General features: G+C 36.7%; 1 protein-coding gene across 2 annotated transcripts in view; it reads right to left on the reverse strand.

Annotated features, from left to right (window-relative positions):
- The window catches only part of MYO3B (myosin IIIB), a 193,543-nt gene that overhangs the window by 58,149 nt on the left and 115,856 nt on the right, over window positions 1–19,538 (reverse strand). The window contains exons 25-31 of one of the 2 annotated variants that reach the window (XM_085066494.1): window positions 19,241–19,320; window positions 16,086–16,106; window positions 14,713–14,790; window positions 13,292–13,497; window positions 4,274–4,385; window positions 3,041–3,203; window positions 2,260–2,340 (exon numbers count right to left, since the gene is read on the reverse strand). In XM_085066494.1, the coding sequence (XP_084922620.1) occupies window positions 2,260–2,340; window positions 3,041–3,203; window positions 4,274–4,385; window positions 13,292–13,497; window positions 14,713–14,790; window positions 16,086–16,106; window positions 19,241–19,320 (741 nt within the window). The remainder of the gene's footprint in view (window positions 1–2,259; window positions 2,341–3,040; window positions 3,204–4,273; window positions 4,386–13,291; window positions 13,498–14,712; window positions 14,791–16,085; window positions 16,107–19,240; window positions 19,321–19,538) is intronic. The other variant, XM_085066495.1, reaches the window with a different exon arrangement.

A 19,538-nucleotide genomic window follows, 5' to 3' on the forward strand; every position in this document is an offset into this window, starting at 1 on the left:
GTAGAAACATGTAAGCCAAATGCTTCCTAAATTCCAAGGCCTGCTTGAGCAGGGCAGGGGGGAGGGAAAGGAGAGGGAAGTACATATAGTTTAATTATATGGTTTTGTTAATGTGGATGACGAATGCAAACAATTTATCTCACTGTCAGAAATGGCTCATTTTAAAAAAAACACAAAGGTGATCATACTCCATTTTACTAGAAAGCTGCCTTGAACTACCCTCACACTGTGAGATGTGCAGGGAAGGGAGAGATTCAGAGTAGCTTTTGTCTCCATGTCACTAGGCACTTGGACTGTGTAATGTAATGTAAACAACACAAAGACTGTCAGTGTATTTTAAAGCTCGGAAAATGGCCACGATTAGCAAGCATAAGCTTTGATTTGAAACACAGAATAATCAGCATGTCAAGAAAACCTGCATGAAAAATATTTTCAAATAAGAAGTCCTAGATACAGGTTTCCAAAAGCAGACAGAAAAGTGTTTGTTTTTCAGGAAAGTTGTTATTATTATTATTATTATTAACAGTAATATTATATTTTAATAATAATAATCCCATTCCACTAGAGTACCAAAGACAGGAGCAGCCAGCCTAATTAATACAAAGGTGCACTGTGTTACTCTTAACCCTGTAGTCCTAATGTTTATTCACCCAGGCTGATCACTGAAACAGTCAAGTGCCAGATTACAAAGGAAGACACTGTGTGTGTTGGTGGGAAGAGTACTAACAACACAGTGTCCAGAGGGCTCAACATCGTCCAAATTCACCCCACTGCCTCTGCTCTGCCATGTCCAACACAGTATCTAGAAGATGGCAGGAAGCAACAGAGCTCTGAATCCCTCCCACATGTGCTAACAGCAGAATATATCAGTACCTTTCTCTAAAGAGCTAAAAATCTGTCTAGATAAAACTGTAAGGCAGAACGTCCCCTGCAGTCTCCAAGTGATAATGCTACACATAAACTTCCTATTGCACCTGAAAGAACTCTCACCTTAAGGAGCTGATAACAGTGAGACAGTTATGGGTTAAGTGTTTCACTTTCCTTTCTTGAATAAAAGGCTGTTGTAATCAAAAGTTCAGGTATGTATATACTTGTAAAATACTCCAGGAAATAGTGGCAGAGGGGTACTTTAGGATCTACTCTCTGTTCTCATGAAAACAACTGAAAATGACAACACAAAGGAGAGGAAGAATGGGAGAGAGTACTTGTGCAGTCCTTCACTGCTTCTTGCTAATGGGAGAAAAAAATTCTTCCATTTAATAGAATATACTGTGTTTAACCCTAGTGCTTCATGATTTTTCATGTCAGTATGCATGCAAAACTACAAATTATTATTTGATCCTAATGATATTCCATTCCTTTCTGTAATAAAATGGTATTCTGTTTTCTGCTGAAAGTTGAAGAGATGCTTAATTGCAGAGTAGCAAGCTTAGACAACATAAAACCAAATTAATTTACTGGGAATGGGTTAAGAACAGGTAAAAAAATATTAGAACAAGTATTTTTCATATTGATTTCAGACTACAATATACAGAACAAGAGGTGACAAAGCTTAAGGAATTGTAGCACAGGAAGCTGGTAGAGCAGAGGTGGTGTCTTGGTTTATCTGTAAACATGTTTGCTACAACTTGTTTTTTATCAGTCATGGTCTTTCAACCTGGAGTCAGACAGGGAAGATCTACTGCACTGTATCATATGGAGGCTGCTTCATATTGGCAGCATCTGAAAACACCATTGAGTTCACAGCACTGGTTCTTAGATTTCTGTGCCATATGGTACTCTGCTCTCTACTAGAGATCTACACAGCCCTATGGGCCTGTTCCTCCAATAATCTCTTTAAAGTTTATTCAAATTCATATTGATATGGCTGCATAGGAGTCTGGCAGAGCGTCAAAAGATTGGTCAAAGCTGGCAAACCCAGCAAGCAGTCAAAACAAAAACCTGGCAACCTGCCAAGACCAGTGCTCCACACAAAGACAGAGAAATGCATGTCCAGTGTCTCCCATCCCCACTTTTAGCTAAGAATTAACAGCTTTTAACTACTATATTTTCCCTTCAGAAAAGTACTTATAGAAAGTCCAAAGTGCCTGATACCTGTCACTGACATCATCCGACACTGAAGAAAAAATAATCAGAAGTAATATTTTTGATAACTTTTGTTGTGACTGTACTTTTTTGGGGGGGGGCTATAAACACTGACACACACAAAATCACCCACAGAAAAATAGGTGTTAGCAATTGAAATACTGTTTTAATTACCTGCTTGAATATGTATAGCAGCATCGGTTCTTCTGTTCCTTATTTCCTTGTACTTCCTGCGAGCTTCATATCCTCTCCAAGCTAAAAATACAAAACCATGTGCTGGAAATTACATTTATTTAAGGAAGTGCTACAGAGTCTACAGAGTCAGAGAAGTGCTGAACCTTTCATTTCTCCTGCCATAACTACTTCAGCCCCCACCCCCAATAGCTCTTCCCCACCCACCCACATGTTGAACTCTGGGTTCATGACTGCAGTATTCACATCCTCACAACTTCAAACACAACTTCGCTCATTCGAATTTTAATTGTCACCATGTGCTCACTGATGTCCTAACCCAAAAGACAAAGGTGCGTGATCATTCTTGCTCATGCAGCTCTCCAAACTCACTACAAAGAAGCCTGCTAAATTACTGATAATCAGTCTCTCAGGACCATCTTGATAGTATGATGTATGTCTGGAATTCTGGTATATGGGCACGGATATGTGCTACTGCATTTCAATTATGTGATGCATGTTATTATAGGCATACCTAACAGTATTTTTATTTTGTGCACAGGCATAATATTCAAAATACTAAAATATTTAAATACAGACATTACCAAAGGCTAAGAACACCTTAGAAGTCAATAAGCAATATTTGCATTAATAAGCTGGAGAGAAAACACCTCCAGAATTTAGATTTCATAGTAAACTATAATGAATGAATAAACAATGTACATGCAATTTAACTGATTGTAATACAAAGACAGTCACTGAAATAAGGAATATGAACGTTTACCTGACTGTATAGTAATAGCACTATTTTCTCTTTTATCTTTGACTTTCTTGTACCTCCTTGCTCCAAGCCATCCCTTGATATAGGCTTGCATGACCACCACCCTCCCGATAACTTCTCGCAGGAACAAATTTAACTGCTCTATATGGTAATACTTTAGAAAAACCTGTAATGGAACAACAACAACAAATCAGTATTACAATCACTATTATAAACTCTTGAATTCCGCCTTTTCACTAGTCCTACAGCAGCCTATTCAAGGGTGTCATTGCTGAGAAAACTAGCAAAATACTGACTGTAGATATCATAGCGATCTTGTGAATCAATTATTTGCTCTCACTGTGCTTGTGGAACTTCTTTATTCCACTGATTATAATCACCCCATTGCTAACCCCCACTGAGATTAACTTAGTTGGTTAGAGCATGGTGCTAACACCAAGGTTAGGGTTCAGTCCCTGTATGGGCCATTCACTTAGGAGTTGAACTTGATGATCCTTGTGGGCCCCTTCCAACTCAGAATATTCTGTGATCCTGTGAAAATAAATCCCATACTTACCCCCTTTACAAAGTAAATTGGCTGGTGGGATATTTTCAGGTATCAACAACTTTGAAAGACAACCTTTTTTCTCAGTGGAAAGACAAATCCTTGGTTGAATTTGGTTTTAGACATAATACTATCTAAAAGCATTCTGCCTGTGGGTGCCTACATACATTTGATCTGGGTCTTGGGCAGGAAAATTCTTGCTGTTTTTCCTATGTGTAATGTAAAACAACTCAAAGTACTGCGCAACATCCTTTTAAAAGAAGTCATTCACCCCAATTTAAACCATCAACAAAGGCTTTTAACAAAATGAGAAGGTGCTTGAAGAAACTGAAACTCCACAAATGCATAATGGTACCAATCAGGCTCACAGGATGGGCCAAATTGTGAGGTTTCAGCCATGTCCCTACTAAGGGCATGGGGAACTTCAGGTAGTCAGTACAATAGCAGGCGCTGACAGAGATACTGTCCTTATCAAGGCAACCACGTGCTGAATGCACTTCAGGGAGGTACCCAATGCACCCCTCCTCTTGCAGCACTAACTCAGCTGGCTTGGGAGGGCACCTTCCTAACCTGAGAGGCTAATTGAAGCAAATTCCTTACTCTTTTGTTCATTCATTCAGTGCTTTTCAAACCACTATTAGATACAATTTGTAAAAGTATACTATCCTTGAGAAAATGTTAGCACCCTCTACCTTGGTTTTCCCAAGAATCCAGTTGTCTAGTTTAGATTTTTCCAAAATGGCAAGGCAGTTTTCTCTGCTACCAAGGGGAGTCTCGTGTGCCTTGAACGCAAGATAATAATACCTGCAAAATGACAAAGAAAGAATTGAATTGACAATCAAAGTGCACTTCCACTGTTCTTCTCTAGCTCAGAGCTCTAACTCTAAAGTTAATAGGCTGAATTCTCACCTATAATCAGTTCTCTTCATTAATCATGACACAGCTGTCACAAACAGATATTTAAAACAAATACATGACCAGGATAAACAATTAATTGGATTTTTTATGATCAATTTTAGAGGTCTGGAGCAGACCCAGAACAATATTGTCTTTTATTTTGCCCATATTCCCCTGCAAAGAACAGCTCCTAACAATTATGTTAAATAACATAATTGATGAAAAAGGGATGCAAACATGTTTGAACTGGATTAAGAACCAATCCCTTCCTGCTTGTAAAGCCATTATGCATTAATCAAGAATGGTTTCCTAGTATTTAAGTAACCCTAGTTTCAAACAATCATGTTAAGTAACAGCAAGAATATGGGCCAGTTAGTTTACAAAGTTAAGGTTATTTTAGCCCAAGTACCCTGGTAGATGGTAGCAACTGCCACCTCAGAACTCATTTATTAACTGCCATGTGTTGTCTTGGTATTAAGTTATACTTCTAAAGGTGCTACTCTATTTACATCGTGATTGAGAGGAATTGGCAGGTTGAGCAAACCATTCTACTAATTATTATCATGGGGAAGAGCCATCAGATATTCTTTAAAACATGAGGAGAAGAATGTGATCAGTGAATCTCAAAGACAGGTTCCTCTGTAGCCCATAAGGCCAAGAAAATATACCACATTATACTGAAGAAACCATGGAAAAGTAATTAGAAAATTTACTGCAAGAAAATTTTTCTGCAAGAAAATATTTTTTTAAATCAGGAGAATATGATTTTCAAATATTAGGTTCAGTTAATCTCTAGATATTAGCTCCACTTGTCACAAGAAAGAAAAAAGAACCACTAGAATAGTCAATAAAGATCAAACAGGAACAAAATGACATCTGAAGTGAGAAGCACTGGAATAAGTTCTGGACCAGAGACATAGATATTCACCAACTGGAGACATTGCTAACTCTGAATAATTATAGGAGATTATGTATTACTGAGTTATTTTTAATGTAGTGACTTTCTCAATGACGTGATATTGCAAATTCTCTAGCCAAGTCTTTCAACGTATCAACTATGCTTATTAGTAGGTTTGGAGAAACACAGCATATTTGAAAGAAAAAAGTACATTTCCTTCACCTTATTACTGAAGTTAACTATGCCAGTTTTTACAAAACTAATGGTATTGAGTTGCACTAATAAAACTCAGATTTAGAATACACATATCACAAATAATTTGTGACAGCATAAAATTTCAACAGATAGTTGACAGATACATGGGGGAAGTTACACTAATATTAAATTGCTGTTTGCTACAAAAGGCAGTTCAGATAGCCACGTTATTTACACATATATGGGTGGGAATATGGGAGGGAGGGAGGGAGGGAGGGAGGGAGGGAGGGAGGAAGGAAGGAAGGAAGGAAAGGAAGGAAGGAAGGAAGGAAGGAAGGAAGGAAGGAAGGAAGGAAGGAAGGAAGGAAGGAAGGAAGGAAGGAAGGAAGGAAGGAAGGAAGGAAGGAAGGAAGGAAGGAAGGAAGGAAGGAAGGAAGGATTCAAGTGAGTGACACTGGTTTTTCATGTATCTTTTAAGGTATGTTATTGATGGGAATTTTAAAACCATGGAGCAGTTTTTATATAGCACTGATGCAATAAAATATTCAAGGGGAATCTCATATTTTTTTATTCTATCTTATCATTGACATTCCACTTACTGAAAAGTTGACTTATTTGTGACAAATATCTGAGTAAAAAGTATTTTTAAGCTGTGTAATTTACCTGTCTGACTATACTATTTTGTTTATGACAAACTTCACTATCTCTTAAATACAGAACCCTCTCCAATAGCTCTCTTTCATGATCTAGAATGTAGTTGCTTTGGTGCTCTGAAAAAACCCATAAATAAAACAATGGTTATTTTTCTTATCAAATCCTGTTTTAACAAGTATTTTTATTAATCTAGATTTATCTACAGTCTAAGAAAGCAAGCTATTCAAAATGACAAGAACTTTACAAACTATGGGAATAACTACAGCTTCTGTATGTAAACATATTGTATCCCAATATTTATTAAAAACTTCCTCTAAATGGTGATTTTCTGAACATTTTGATTGACCTAACCATTACACAGAAGACACTTCTACCTGGTTAAGTATACTTACTGTTGCTTTTCAGTTATGTCACAGAATCACAGAATATTCTGAGTTGGAGGGGACCCACAAAGATTATCAAGTCCAGCTTGTGGCCTTGCACAGGACTTCTCCAAGAATCACACCATGTGCCTGAGAGCATTGTCCAAACGCTTCTTGAACTCTGTCAGGCTCGGTGCTGTGATCACTTTCATGGGGAGCCTGTTCCAGTGCCCAGCCACACTCTGGGTGAAGAACCTTTTCCTGATATCCAACCTAAACCTCCCCTGACACAACTCCAGGCCATTCCCTCACCAAAAGTAAGGCAGAATTTACTGTACTCATCAGAAATAATGACTACCAATATGAGACTGGCAATTTATTTTTGATTATTTCTTCTCCAGAACTACTTTTGTAGTGTACATTCTGCACTGTAAAAGGTCTCTAGATTTGCATTCCAAAGCTTGAATCCATGTGTTTTGTGGGGTTTTTTTAGTAAACGCTGGTTTTGTGCCTGTTTTGGCAACTGAATCACATAACTACAGACGCCCAAGTAGTTTGACATGATGTGCTCAGGATAATTGTATGGCAGCACAGCATGTGCCACATAGGGGCATCCAATTGTTTTATCTAATTTAAAATATTTGTACAGCAATGGGTGCTATAAAAATTTTGGAGAAGCTTAAATGTTTCACCTTCATGTATCTGGTGAAGGAGTGCAAATATTGTACATGGCGAAATGGTAGAGAATACATCCGAAAAAACACTTTGGGGTATGTACAGGTACAAGTGCTCATTTTGATTTACTGGACTAATTTAATCTCTGTCATACTTATGTAAATCTACTGTGCAGAGTTCACAGAGTGACCTCTACTTGCAATGTATCACCAAGAAACCAGAAACTTAATTTCTGAAAAGTACTGCTAGAAATTACTTTTGCTTTCAGATAAGATGAAAACTTCACAACTTAATGTTTTTATTTCCATATTTGCACTTGTTATTTCAGCACAAAATGTGGTAGTCAGGAATATTTCAGTGTTCTTCTACATTAAACCACTACTTTTATTGCTATTTTAAAAAATATAGTTTATGGTCCTTCATGTGCTACTTCATAAACATACATATTTGTGCAAAAATGTATTATTTTCCTGGGTAATACATCCTGCTTGAAAATTTTCTACACATGGCACACACTCATCTACATGTTTCCTAAAAGTACTTGACTAATCACATTCTCAGCAGCAGTAAGACTAAGTAAGAGAAAAGTAATTTCCCCTCAGAAGAACTGATTTCTCAAACCTGATGAATCTCTGGGATTCTGTATTTCTTAACTAGTGGTTTTTACTCTGCAATACATACTATCCTTCATGGATGTGAATACCATTTCAGCAAAAACATACATCAAAATTGGATTAACTAAATTTACTAGTCATTAGAAATAAACCAACATATTTTTAAAATTGAATTTCAGCTAAGACTGCAAAGCCAGGACATGCAGAAATTAAGTTAAATGCTAAAGACATCCAAGTATGCTAAGATATGGAAAACTTCAGAAAGATGCTATGCATTAACTATCTGTTTAGGGACAAGGCATTTTAGTGTTGGTGGTTTCAGACTAAATAAACTGATTGTAAACAAACGGTTTGCTTTCCCACCCCTCCTTAAAGGCTAAACTGTGGAACTGTTCAATAAATAGCATTTAAACAGCACCATTAAGTACTATACCAGTGTCTCTTACTAAAGTTCCCTTCACATTCCAGACTTAAAGGCTGCATCAATTCTACATAATTAACTCAAAACAGTAATGATTAACCCTTTTTCTCTTTAAAACAAATCTTTGTACTAGAATATATTGGCCTGAGGTGGATAATGGATAATGATATGTGAAAAGCATGAGGTGCAAGAGGCCAAAATCTTTTTCTATTCAGACCACAAACAACAGTAGGAACATTCTCAACATCACAAAACCATTTGCTCCTTCTCAGCCCTGGAGCTGGAAAGTTTAAAAAAATCCCATTTTTTTCAGAACTAGAAGAGCCACAAAATAACTTCCAAAAATTTCTAATTTGTATTGGTTGTATCTCACCTCTTTCAAAAACTTTCAAATATGAATTCACAAAAATATTTACATTTGATTCTATATTAAGAGCATGAATTAAAAAGCATAAATAAAAATGATAAAACATCTGACATACTCTTGAAATTCAGTAACAGATACCTAACACTTATGCTGTAAATCATCAAATAAATACAGAATCACAGAAATACTCTCAGAAAGGCATAATTTGGTCCACTGTGCATATATGATTCCTATGCAGATAGCAGACTTTCCATTCCTAAAGTTTTCCTATCATCTCTATTCTGCAACCATTTACCAATGTTTTGTGAATGAGAAAAGTGTAGAAAGTTTATATGGAAGGTACAGTAGTTTAGCATATTGAAAATGTATGGGAACATTCTTTAGATCTGGTGAAATCTTAAAGACACTGGAACAAATAAACATTTCCATGGATAATAGTAAAACCAAGATATTGGGCAATGTTAAAATTCTGTTTCCAGAAATCACTTTTGAACTTTGGTATAATTCAGGTTTACTGTTAAAAGTAAGCTTTCATTAAAAATGCATCATTTAAAAATAAAGCATTCTTTCTCAGCAGCAAATCTGTTAACTTCTGATTTAATTCAGTGCTTCCCTGATTCTGCACAATAAGCAAGTGTATCACTACTGAATTTTTGGTGTTACAAGAAAGCATTTACTGAGGTTATATGGTTTACAGGATTTTGTAATGTTTGACTAGTTTTTAATCCTAGCTCCACTCAATGCAAAATGTGGCTCATTAAGACCAATGAGGCTTTATAAGGTCATGAGACATGTAACAGTGGTGGTTTAGAAACTCTAAACCACTATACCAGGTGTACTAACAGTGACCTTACCCAAATTTGCCCTGTGAGATGGGAAAAGCAGAACCAGCCTCACTGGGATCACTGTTACAGTAATAGCACTGGTACTGCCATGAGTGTATGATCTGAGTAAAATCAACTGACTACTGTGGATTAGGTAATGCTTATACGAAGAGTTTATCCTGCATCCTAATGCAGTACAAAAAATTGTAATGTTTGACATAAACAGGCAGGGAAGAAAAAAAGACAATCCATAAATAAAACCTGTGCAAAAGTTCTCAACACATTCCTATGACCTTATGAGGCCTTACAAGTAAGGCAGCATTTAGTACCATTACTCTACCAAGTCCCTTATCTTTCAACCCACTGAGGAGTATATGCCACATAGAAGGAGGATACAGCTGGAGGATACATGGTGAGGACACACCTGCACACCACATCATGTCACATGATGCTCCAGGGGCCTGGGCACTCAGCAAAGAATGTCCCTTCAGTGCAGGTCCCCACCAGAAAGCACACCTCCCTTAGCTGTTGTGCAGTGCATGGTCACCCTGTGACCCCACATGCCAGGCACACCTGGTTGCCTGATCCAGTTAATAACCTGTATCTAAAATCTGGGATCCCAGCCTGGAAGAGGGGCCATGTTACTTCACAGCAAACACAAGACAGATGCATGATGTCATGGGGTGCAAGACAGGGCCAAGGGAGACAAACTGTCTAAGACTTGACAGGGATACAGTGTTTACAGGGACTGCAGATTACATTTTCCTCCTTTAAGCAAAAGAATATGTATATTTATATACATAAAACAGATGGTAATATACTTGGCTGAAGAAACACTGTGTGAATGAGTTACAATTAAGCTCTCTCCTCACCATCTGTTTTTTAACCCAATAAACTACATCCAGGTTTGCAAATAATCTGCTCTATATGAAAACAGAAGACAGTAAAGAGTAACATTAGACAGAGCTTTATCTTTTGTTTACCTCCCACCTGATAAACTCTGAATGGGTCTGTTCCCTGCCTTTGATTGTTTTGTCCGCATATTTCCTGCTAAGAGTTTACAAAACAGCATTATTGAACAGGCAGATAAGAAGCACACCTATTTGTTTAATAACATCAAGGGAGAAAAAGTGCTGGCTCATCCATTTTGTTGTTCAGTTGCTCAAAAGGATCAAAATACCAATTAACTTGCTGGCTTAAAAAATCTTTGATATTCTCACATTTACTGACATTTTGAAACTCTTCTTCATACTTGCCTAATGTCTTTTTGATTATGAACAAAGAAGTGCCAATCTGTTTAGCATTTGACCTGTTTTCTCAAACATTTTTATGTATTCAACTACTTAATTCCTAAAAACACTTGACTAGTCATAGCTGCAAGTTGAAGAAAAATGTTTCTTGTTCCACTGATAGCTTTTTAAAGTATTGTTTGTTTTTATTTGCAAGAGCAAAAAAGAATAGAATTTGTTTTAAAATAAAGCATGAACTGAACAATGGAGCAACAACATCCCCTCTCCTGCCTCTGTTTATATTCTGAACTCAGAAGTCTTCTTTGCTGCTGTGGAAATTGATAAATCTATCTCCCTCTCCTCCCCTTTATGTGTTCACTTTCTTTCCCTAACAAGTTACATCAAGCTGGACAAAAAACTTGGGGAGTAATTGACAAGATGTTAACCACAATTTGCTCTTATCTGCCCGAATGGAAAGCTACAGTCAATGCTGTTTTTATTACCATTACTTTTCAAGGCTGTACTCAAATTCAGCACATTTTTGAATGAAAAGGATCTCCTGATAAGAGAACGCTTAATTTCCTCTCAATTTACACTAATTTCTGTGGAGTTAATCTTAGTTCACTTACGTGTAAATTGAATAAAAGTTAAGGTTAGTAATTCTGCCTTCAGCCTCTTCAGGATGTTGCAAAGATATGCTAATGATCACAAAAAATAATCTGTTAAATGTGTTTTAGAATGGTGTGACCTTACTAAAATTAGTCATATAACACAAAAAAAGTTGGTGAAGATCTGAAAATTAAATTGCCTTGCCGTACAAATAAACACATTGGTTGTCCTTCCTGGGATATATAATCTCTAGTGTTTTCCTATCACATATTCATTTGGTGTACTAAAATATTATAAATCAGAAAAATTATTAATTTTTCAGAATTAATTGACTAAGCTCTGGTTCATCACTCAAGATCTCTGAATGCATGGACTGCAGATTTCCAAGCCCAAGTGCATAGATCTACGTCATCTCTGGAGTTTAGAAAGGAGTGTGAAATTGTTTCCCCTTTAGCATCACATCACAGAATCACAGAATAAGCTGAGTTGGAAGGGACCCACAAGAATCTTCAAGTCCAACTCCTGGCCCTGCAGAGCACCATTCCCAAGAGCCACACCATGTGCCTGAAAGCATTGTCCAAACGCTTCTTAAAGTCTGTCAGGCTGTGACACCCAATCCCAGGTGCAGACTCCAGCACTTTCCTCTGCTGAACTTTATATGGTTGATTGCCCAGCCCTCTAATTTGTCAAGGTCTCTCTGCAGGGCCTTCCTGCCTTCAAGGAGCCAACATCTCTATCTTCTGTGAACTTGCTTAGTATCCCTTCCAGCCTGCATCCAAGTCATCTATGAAGATGTTGAAGAGCACAGAGACTAAGATGGAGCCCCGCAGAACCTCTCTAGTGACTGGACACCAGTCTGATGTCACCCCATTCACTGTAACCCTTTGTGCCCAAACTGAACCAGTTGCTCACCCATTGCATGACGTGTTTATCCAGCTGTGTGTTGAACATTTTGTCCTGAAGGATACTATGAAAACAGTATTGACAGCTTTACTGAAATTCAAAAAAGATTACATCAACTGGCTTCCCTTGGTCAGCCAGGTGGGTTACATGAAAGGAAATCTGGTTTGGTAAGCAGACTTTCACCTCATGAAGCTGTACTGGCTGTGACCAATGACTGCATTGTCTTTCAGGTGTTTTTCAATACCTCCCAGAATAATCTTCTCCATAACTTTATCAGGCACTGAAGTGAGACTGACTTGCTTTCAGTAGATTCATTAATTCTATATTGTCTGGATAAGCAACCTCCAGTTCAAAAAATATCACAACATGCTTTGTTTAGCCATTCACTACTTGCTACTATTGCCTAAACAATTGCTTAATGGTACTGCTTCCAGTCACTGTTGAATTACCAATCCTACATACTGAAAAACAGAAAATACTACACAAAACCACACTTAAAATATAGAGGAAACCATAATTATCATATAGCCACATTGCCTTCATAAAGACAATAGCATTTCCTGAATCAAATTCGTAACTTTTTGAGATTGAGAATGTGTATAAAAGACAGTAATAGTAGCCATGAGAAGGGATAGGGTGAACAGAGACCTGATCCACGATATCTATAAGATGAATGACCCTACAAAGCTAAATCTGAAGCTTTTATATCAGTTCATTCTTAAACATGTGCACATTCTTCATATGATGGATGAAGGTCGCTGACCTTCCAAAATCCTTGTATTATCCGAGCAGGATGCATAATTTTCAGTTGCTGCCTCTACAGAGGGAACCATGGGGACAGACTTGCCACTGAATACTTGTGTTCAGTGCTGGTTTCACACTGACTGTTCTCCACAGGAGATCAGATATCTCTTGTACTCTTTATCTCTGATAGTCCCTGCCCTCATTAGAGATTCAGACCACACAATTACAAACAATGTTTGTAGAACTTTCTGTACTTAAACATAGAACATATCTTATGAATGGAGTTTTACAAAAACAGCCCTATTGTACAACTCTTACCGTTTGACAAACTCTTCAAAGAGGATGCGATGAGAATACCCTTTTTGACGTATTTTGACAGTTTCCAGAATTCCAGTGTATCGTAGCTGCAGTAGAACTCTCTCACGAGAAAACATCAGTGCTTCTCGATCATCGTTAGGTTTAATGCAGCGGATAAAGTGAGGCTGTCCAACAACCATTTTGGATAAAAGATCCATGAGGGAATACTATGAGGGAATACTATGAGTGAGGAAAATAAAAAAGGTGCACACACTTGACAAGAAACTGCAATGTAACTATTTAAGCAGGAGATACATATTTGTGAACAGTTTGGAATGCTTGATTATATTTTAATCTGTAATGTTAATCTCCATTGCCTTTTTATTAATTTTTAGTATTTCAGCTGAAACTTGGAACTTATTAAAAGTTTTCAGTTGTAAAAAAAATTATAAAATTCTGATTTCCTACTTCTTACACCTTCCTCTTCATATCTCCTTATATCACATTTCCATAGTTAAAGAAGGCCCATTAAAAAAATACATTGAAAATTGTCCTAACTAAAATTCTGATGTAGACACATTTGACTGATCAAACATCCCCAACAGAAACAGAAGCTTTACCATGAAACAATCACTGAATTTCACAGGAAATCATGGGGAAAGGGTAGCAAGGAACATCAGTTTGGTGCTCTGTCCACAGAGAACACTAAATGTATCTTTAACATTTCAGGTTCATCTCTACTACACTCATTTTTCAGAATTACTGAGAATATAAACCACACAGTCTCCCTAGAAATCTGTTGAACTGCAACATTATCATGACTATTCATAAAGTTCTTAGCATCTAACACAAATTTTCCCGCTGAAATGTATGTCCACTACATCTTTTCCTATCCACCCTGGACAAAGAAAACAATTTACTCTGTTGCAATTTACACCAAAATGAAAGACATTTGATCAGATCATATGTATCTTTTTTTCCATTGACTCCTCTGAATACTGATATTTCTGCTCATACTCACCTCATTAAGCTGCTGTATGGTAAGTATATGTTACAACTATATTCAATCTCATATACCCTTATCTGTCCCAAAATCATGTACAATTCCAAGCTGATTGTGGTCACCTTGCGACAGGTTGCATGTGTATTACGGTGTACTTCCACACTCACTCCTCCATTACACTTTTTTTTTTCTTTTTACACTTCCTACAGAGCTGGCATTTGTGCAAGAGCACTCTAAGTGCACACCTGTGCGACAAGTCTGAACATGTGTCCTTGTACTTTCCACATTGGGCCAACATCTCAGTATTTATCAGCTTCCTCTACGCCCTTCCTTACATTATTTTACACAACAAATTGAATAGTACAATTCCACAAATATTTTAGATATTTAGATACTGTTCTTATTAACAAAATGCTTGTTTTCATTTCAGTTTTTGTACCCTAAAATAGGAAGCCATAGTTTGCCGCTTCATGTTAGTTGTTTCCTCAGGATGCCGCATAACCTCCATTGTGTCAACCTGGAAGACAAAACTCTGATGTTAGGACTGTTCCAGAAATGCTGCAGACCCACGCCACCTTGCCCATGAAAGCTAAGTTCAATTTTTGTTGCAGTCATTCCTTCAGGTGTGAGTACTTCAGAGCACTTTATCAGAGATAGCAAGGCCAGCTTCTAACATACGCAGCAAACACACTGATTTTGGGGAGATCTGTAAGCATTCTTGTCGCTGTTGAGCCGCTAGCAGAGAAGAGGACCCAGTTCTCAGTGTAGCAAGAAAAGGCGTTTATTATTTTGATTTCCATATATATATATAGACTTTTCAGAGGTCGCCCAGATTGGTCAGTCAGAACCCTCCCCCTAGGCCTAATTGGCCAGGCCTGAACTGTCCAAGTCTCGAGACAGTGTTTGAAAAACATCCAGGCTTTATCTTTGTTTATAAAACACAGCAAAATGTTCTCACGAGAAAGACCTGTGCTAGCCACACATTCTGAATTTTTTTTTTATAGTGCAAGAGCACTCTAGATTTATGGTGGTATAATACTCAGCCAATGAAACAGCTGTCAAGTTGCAATACCTTAGGAATTGATTTTGAAAAAGTATTCCTCTTATTGCCACTACAATGAACTCCAACAGGACTTCTATAAGTAATAAGAGTTACCGTATTTGTAATAGCCAGGAAGTAAATTGAACTGCCTCATTTTGTTCATGTATGAAAAAAATACTGTAGGATAATGAGTGGCAAATAAAGTACATAGTCTCAGAATGTGTAAATCTGTTCCCTTCTCCTGCTATGATTACTATTAATTACTTTATTTTGCCATTTTGATGCTAAGACTCTCAGCAATCTTACTCTGGTGAACTGCCATAGCATACCACTTTTTAGCATTGCAGAAGAGTTATTTTTAGAGGATATACACGGACAGTGAAATACTGCTCCTTGTAGACTTTTGTTATATTGTTAGTACAGCTGTTCTTATCAAAATGAAACCAGAATTTATGAATGAGTATAACTGTGGTTACCAGTAACAAGCAGATTGTGTTGCTGTATTACAGCTCAACAAAATTAAAGAAAATTAACCAGCATCCTGTTTGCATGGAGCATTAACAGCATTTTAGCATTCACTTGCTTTGTGGCAGTTTACCATCTGCTCTGACCAGGTGGCATTTGTATAAACCAGATAATGCTGTTGTCAGCACCTGTGCTACACTTCCCGGACTTTGCTCCATACAATCACTTCTCACTGACTTAAGAACACTCTTCTGAACACTAAAATAATTGCTGAAAGTTCTCAATAAAGTAACTGAGACTCTTACCTTCAGGAGATATTTAGGAGACTGCATGCAAAATATAAAGGAAATGAAGTGCTAAGTAATAATAGATTTAAAAAAATGGGTTTTGTGTTGGGAAAGAAATCAAAAGAAAACTAGTGAGGTCAAAATTCAGAATACAGATGGTGCAAATGAAGAGAGAGTTCAATAAGGGTGATGATAAAAATTTCAGTATGTTTTTGTAACCTGTTCTGGCCCAGAGTGGTATACATGCATTGGTACACATCTCAAACTAACACATGAGAAGAAGAAGAAGAAGAAGAAAAAAAAAAGATTAAAGAAAGAATAAGGAAAGAACAAAAAAAGTGAGATGCAGTTTGTTAACAGAACACTCTGTAATACATTCCAGGAAAAATGCCTTATCAGCACAGATAACATCAAACATCTTAAGAGGTCATCTGACAAAGTAAATACCAATGACCTAATCAAAACAGCAGGTATGTCCATGGGGAAGGATACAGGAATGTTTCAAGATTATCTTGGCAAGACACCTAGTTTCTAAGAATTGATATCTAAATCTCTAGAAAATGTCAGGTAGGAGACAAAAGCCCTAACAGTGAACATTGACAGTAAGTTCAGAATAACTGGTAATATTTAATGTTAAAAGATGACACACAATTTGATTATAAATAACATCAAATCAAGAACAAAAGCAAAGAGTTTGAGGACTGATCTGAGCCCAAATGCCAATGAATCTGATGTTCTAAATAGGATTCTTCTCTGTCTAGAAAAGCAGAGACTCAGTGATATTGCCAGAGACTGAGCACTCACAACTTCACATATTCCTATCTGGAAAATCTGCTGGTCAGTAAAGGGCAGATAGCATCTCCTTTTCACAGCCACGTATTTTCACCAAAGCTGTAGAACCTTACCATCTTGGGACTGCCACTCTATAAAATAGGGTTTACAACAGGCTGCTGGGTTCAAAAGAGTTTTGTTTTGGTTTGAGGGGTTTTTTGTGGGGGGGAAAGTGAATGAATGCACAGAAAGACAGATGGTCAGAAACACTCACAGAGGAGATGTATAACACTTTTTCTCAGAAACTTAGGCTAAAAGCAATATTGTTAGATTTCTCTTCCTACAAATGAGGTTGTAAATTCAGATCTGTGCAATACATAAGAACTAGAAGCAATTTCCAAATCTTTTTGACAAGAAATGTTTGAAATTTTCATTAGAAAAATTCTGATAGACTCCGAAGCTAGGGGGATTTTCTTGTAAGATTTTTTAGTTTTGTCTCTGGTTAATTTACAACATTGCTTGCCTGTGAAGCCACACAATTTTATCGTAGGGCAACAACCTCGTGTACAACAGACAATAGGCTTTCCCACGACTGGCTTGCTAGAAAATGACAGAACATAATAAGAATGTCATGATATAAGGATAACAGTGTCATGGTATCTTGTATTTTAAATCACTAGCTACTCTTTTAAAACAAAAATGAAGACTATTTCAACTGTTAAGTCATATTTTTACATGACAGCTGTAGTGACTTACAATATGAATTTATATAATTACAACTGTAATGGAAAACAGCCTGACCTACAAAAGTCAAACTGTTTTGTCACTAAAAAAATTGCTTCTAATACTTTTGAAACAATATAAAAAGAATGATTTATGACCTCATGGCACCTTATGAAGTCACTGGAAATTAAGACTTTCCACATATTGACCACACCTGCTGCTGGCATGGTATGAAATACTGTAAAACCAAAAAATATGTTACACAAAAAACCCTCTTAAATTAAATAATGATAAAGAACTTCCAAACTTCCAAATAAAATTATTGTATTTGGATTTTTTAAAACAAATTTTAAAATAATAATTTAAAATATGTTTCCTTAAGTTGTTTTAATTAGGTGCTTTACAAAATTCTAAGAAATAGCTTTTTCATCTAAAAAGTATTTAAATTCTGAATAGTGTTACGCATGTCTTTTCTTTTAGCCCCTTTTAAAAAGTATGAAAGGTGAGTAAAGCCCACTTGAACTACTTATTAACTGATTATGTTTATTAAAGCCCTAGAAATGAACTGCTCTATTACATTCCTGTTGTATCAATAACATGCATGCCTAGAAAGCTTGTGCTGAATATAGCTGGATGTGGAAGACAATGTGTATATAACACAAGAAAATTGAAAAGGGTACCCTTCAGCACTGAAAGTATTTACGCCAGACAGGAAATAATAGTCTGAAATCCACATGTGTATTTGCAGGTACAGTGAAGGATATAAATGTCTCGATGATATAAATCACTGTACTGATACTTCAGCTTGAGCTGCAAATACCAGAAGATACTAAGAAGAAATAGAAAACCCAGAACATAAAATTTTGTAGACTTTTGAACAGTTGCTGTTACCACACTTGTTTTTAAAATTTATTACTGTTTGCTCTGAAGGCAAAAAAACCCCAAACCCCAAAACCTTAACTAAGCTAACTCTAACAAGTACTATTTAGGAAGTGGGAAGAGGTCTATATGCCACCAGCTTCAAGGCACAAGGTTTCCCCACAAATTAAGGGTACTCAGTTGTAATCCTATTAACTGTCATAAAATTATCCCATCTTTTTGCAGTTATGGAACATACTTTCATGGCAAAATCCATCAGCATTTAAATTCTACAATTCTTCTTTTTACATAATAGTAATTTTGCTGAGTCATTCTCTTCCAGTTATGTACCAGTCACAAACATCTCCTGGTTTTCCACTTGCAAGTTGAATAAAAAAGAAATAGATCATTTTTAAGAAAAAAATTATTTTGCCTTTCATACTGTTAAATATATTGTTCAAATTTTACCTAATAAGACCCCATTGAAATAAAGAGGACCATTGCTATTGATGTAACTGAGATTTCACTCCAAAGGTTTAAAGATTAATCAGTAGTAAATTGATTCTTCACTGAATTCTACAACAGGTTTTTCGTTAAAACTGGAAACCATGCTCCAAGACAAGGTACATGCTACTGATAGTAAATGCAGATTCCTATTTAGTAAGAACCTCACTATATACATTATATACTATACTCACTATATATAAACTCACTATATACACTATATACACTATATACTATATACATCAGCTAAGTATTGTGTACATAGCCTCACTGTAATATTTTATAAACTGCCTGTCTTCAAAGGGAACACCACTAACCTTGATACGCCCAGCACTGAGCTGTGGAGGCAAAGACCGAGATGCTGCTGTCACTCTGGCTCTTGCTTGTGCCAAATTACCTGTTAAAAAGAAAAGAAATTCATACTCAAAAAACTATTCAAGAAGCTTAGAAGAGAAAAATTTGTATGGTGTAAATCAGTTTGTACAATAGTACTAAAAATAGCAGACACCACCACACTTCTTCCACACCCCTCTCATTACCAATTGTGCCTGCAGAGCATTCAGCACAGGCATGACATAGTGCAGTGTTGATTTAGAGGGGAGGAAAAAGTCAGTG

Source organism: Lichenostomus cassidix, chromosome 7 (genome assembly GCF_008360975.1).
Source record: "Lichenostomus cassidix isolate B80296 chromosome 7, HeHo_3.0, whole genome shotgun sequence".
NCBI lineage: Eukaryota > Metazoa > Chordata > Aves > Passeriformes > Meliphagidae > Lichenostomus > Lichenostomus cassidix.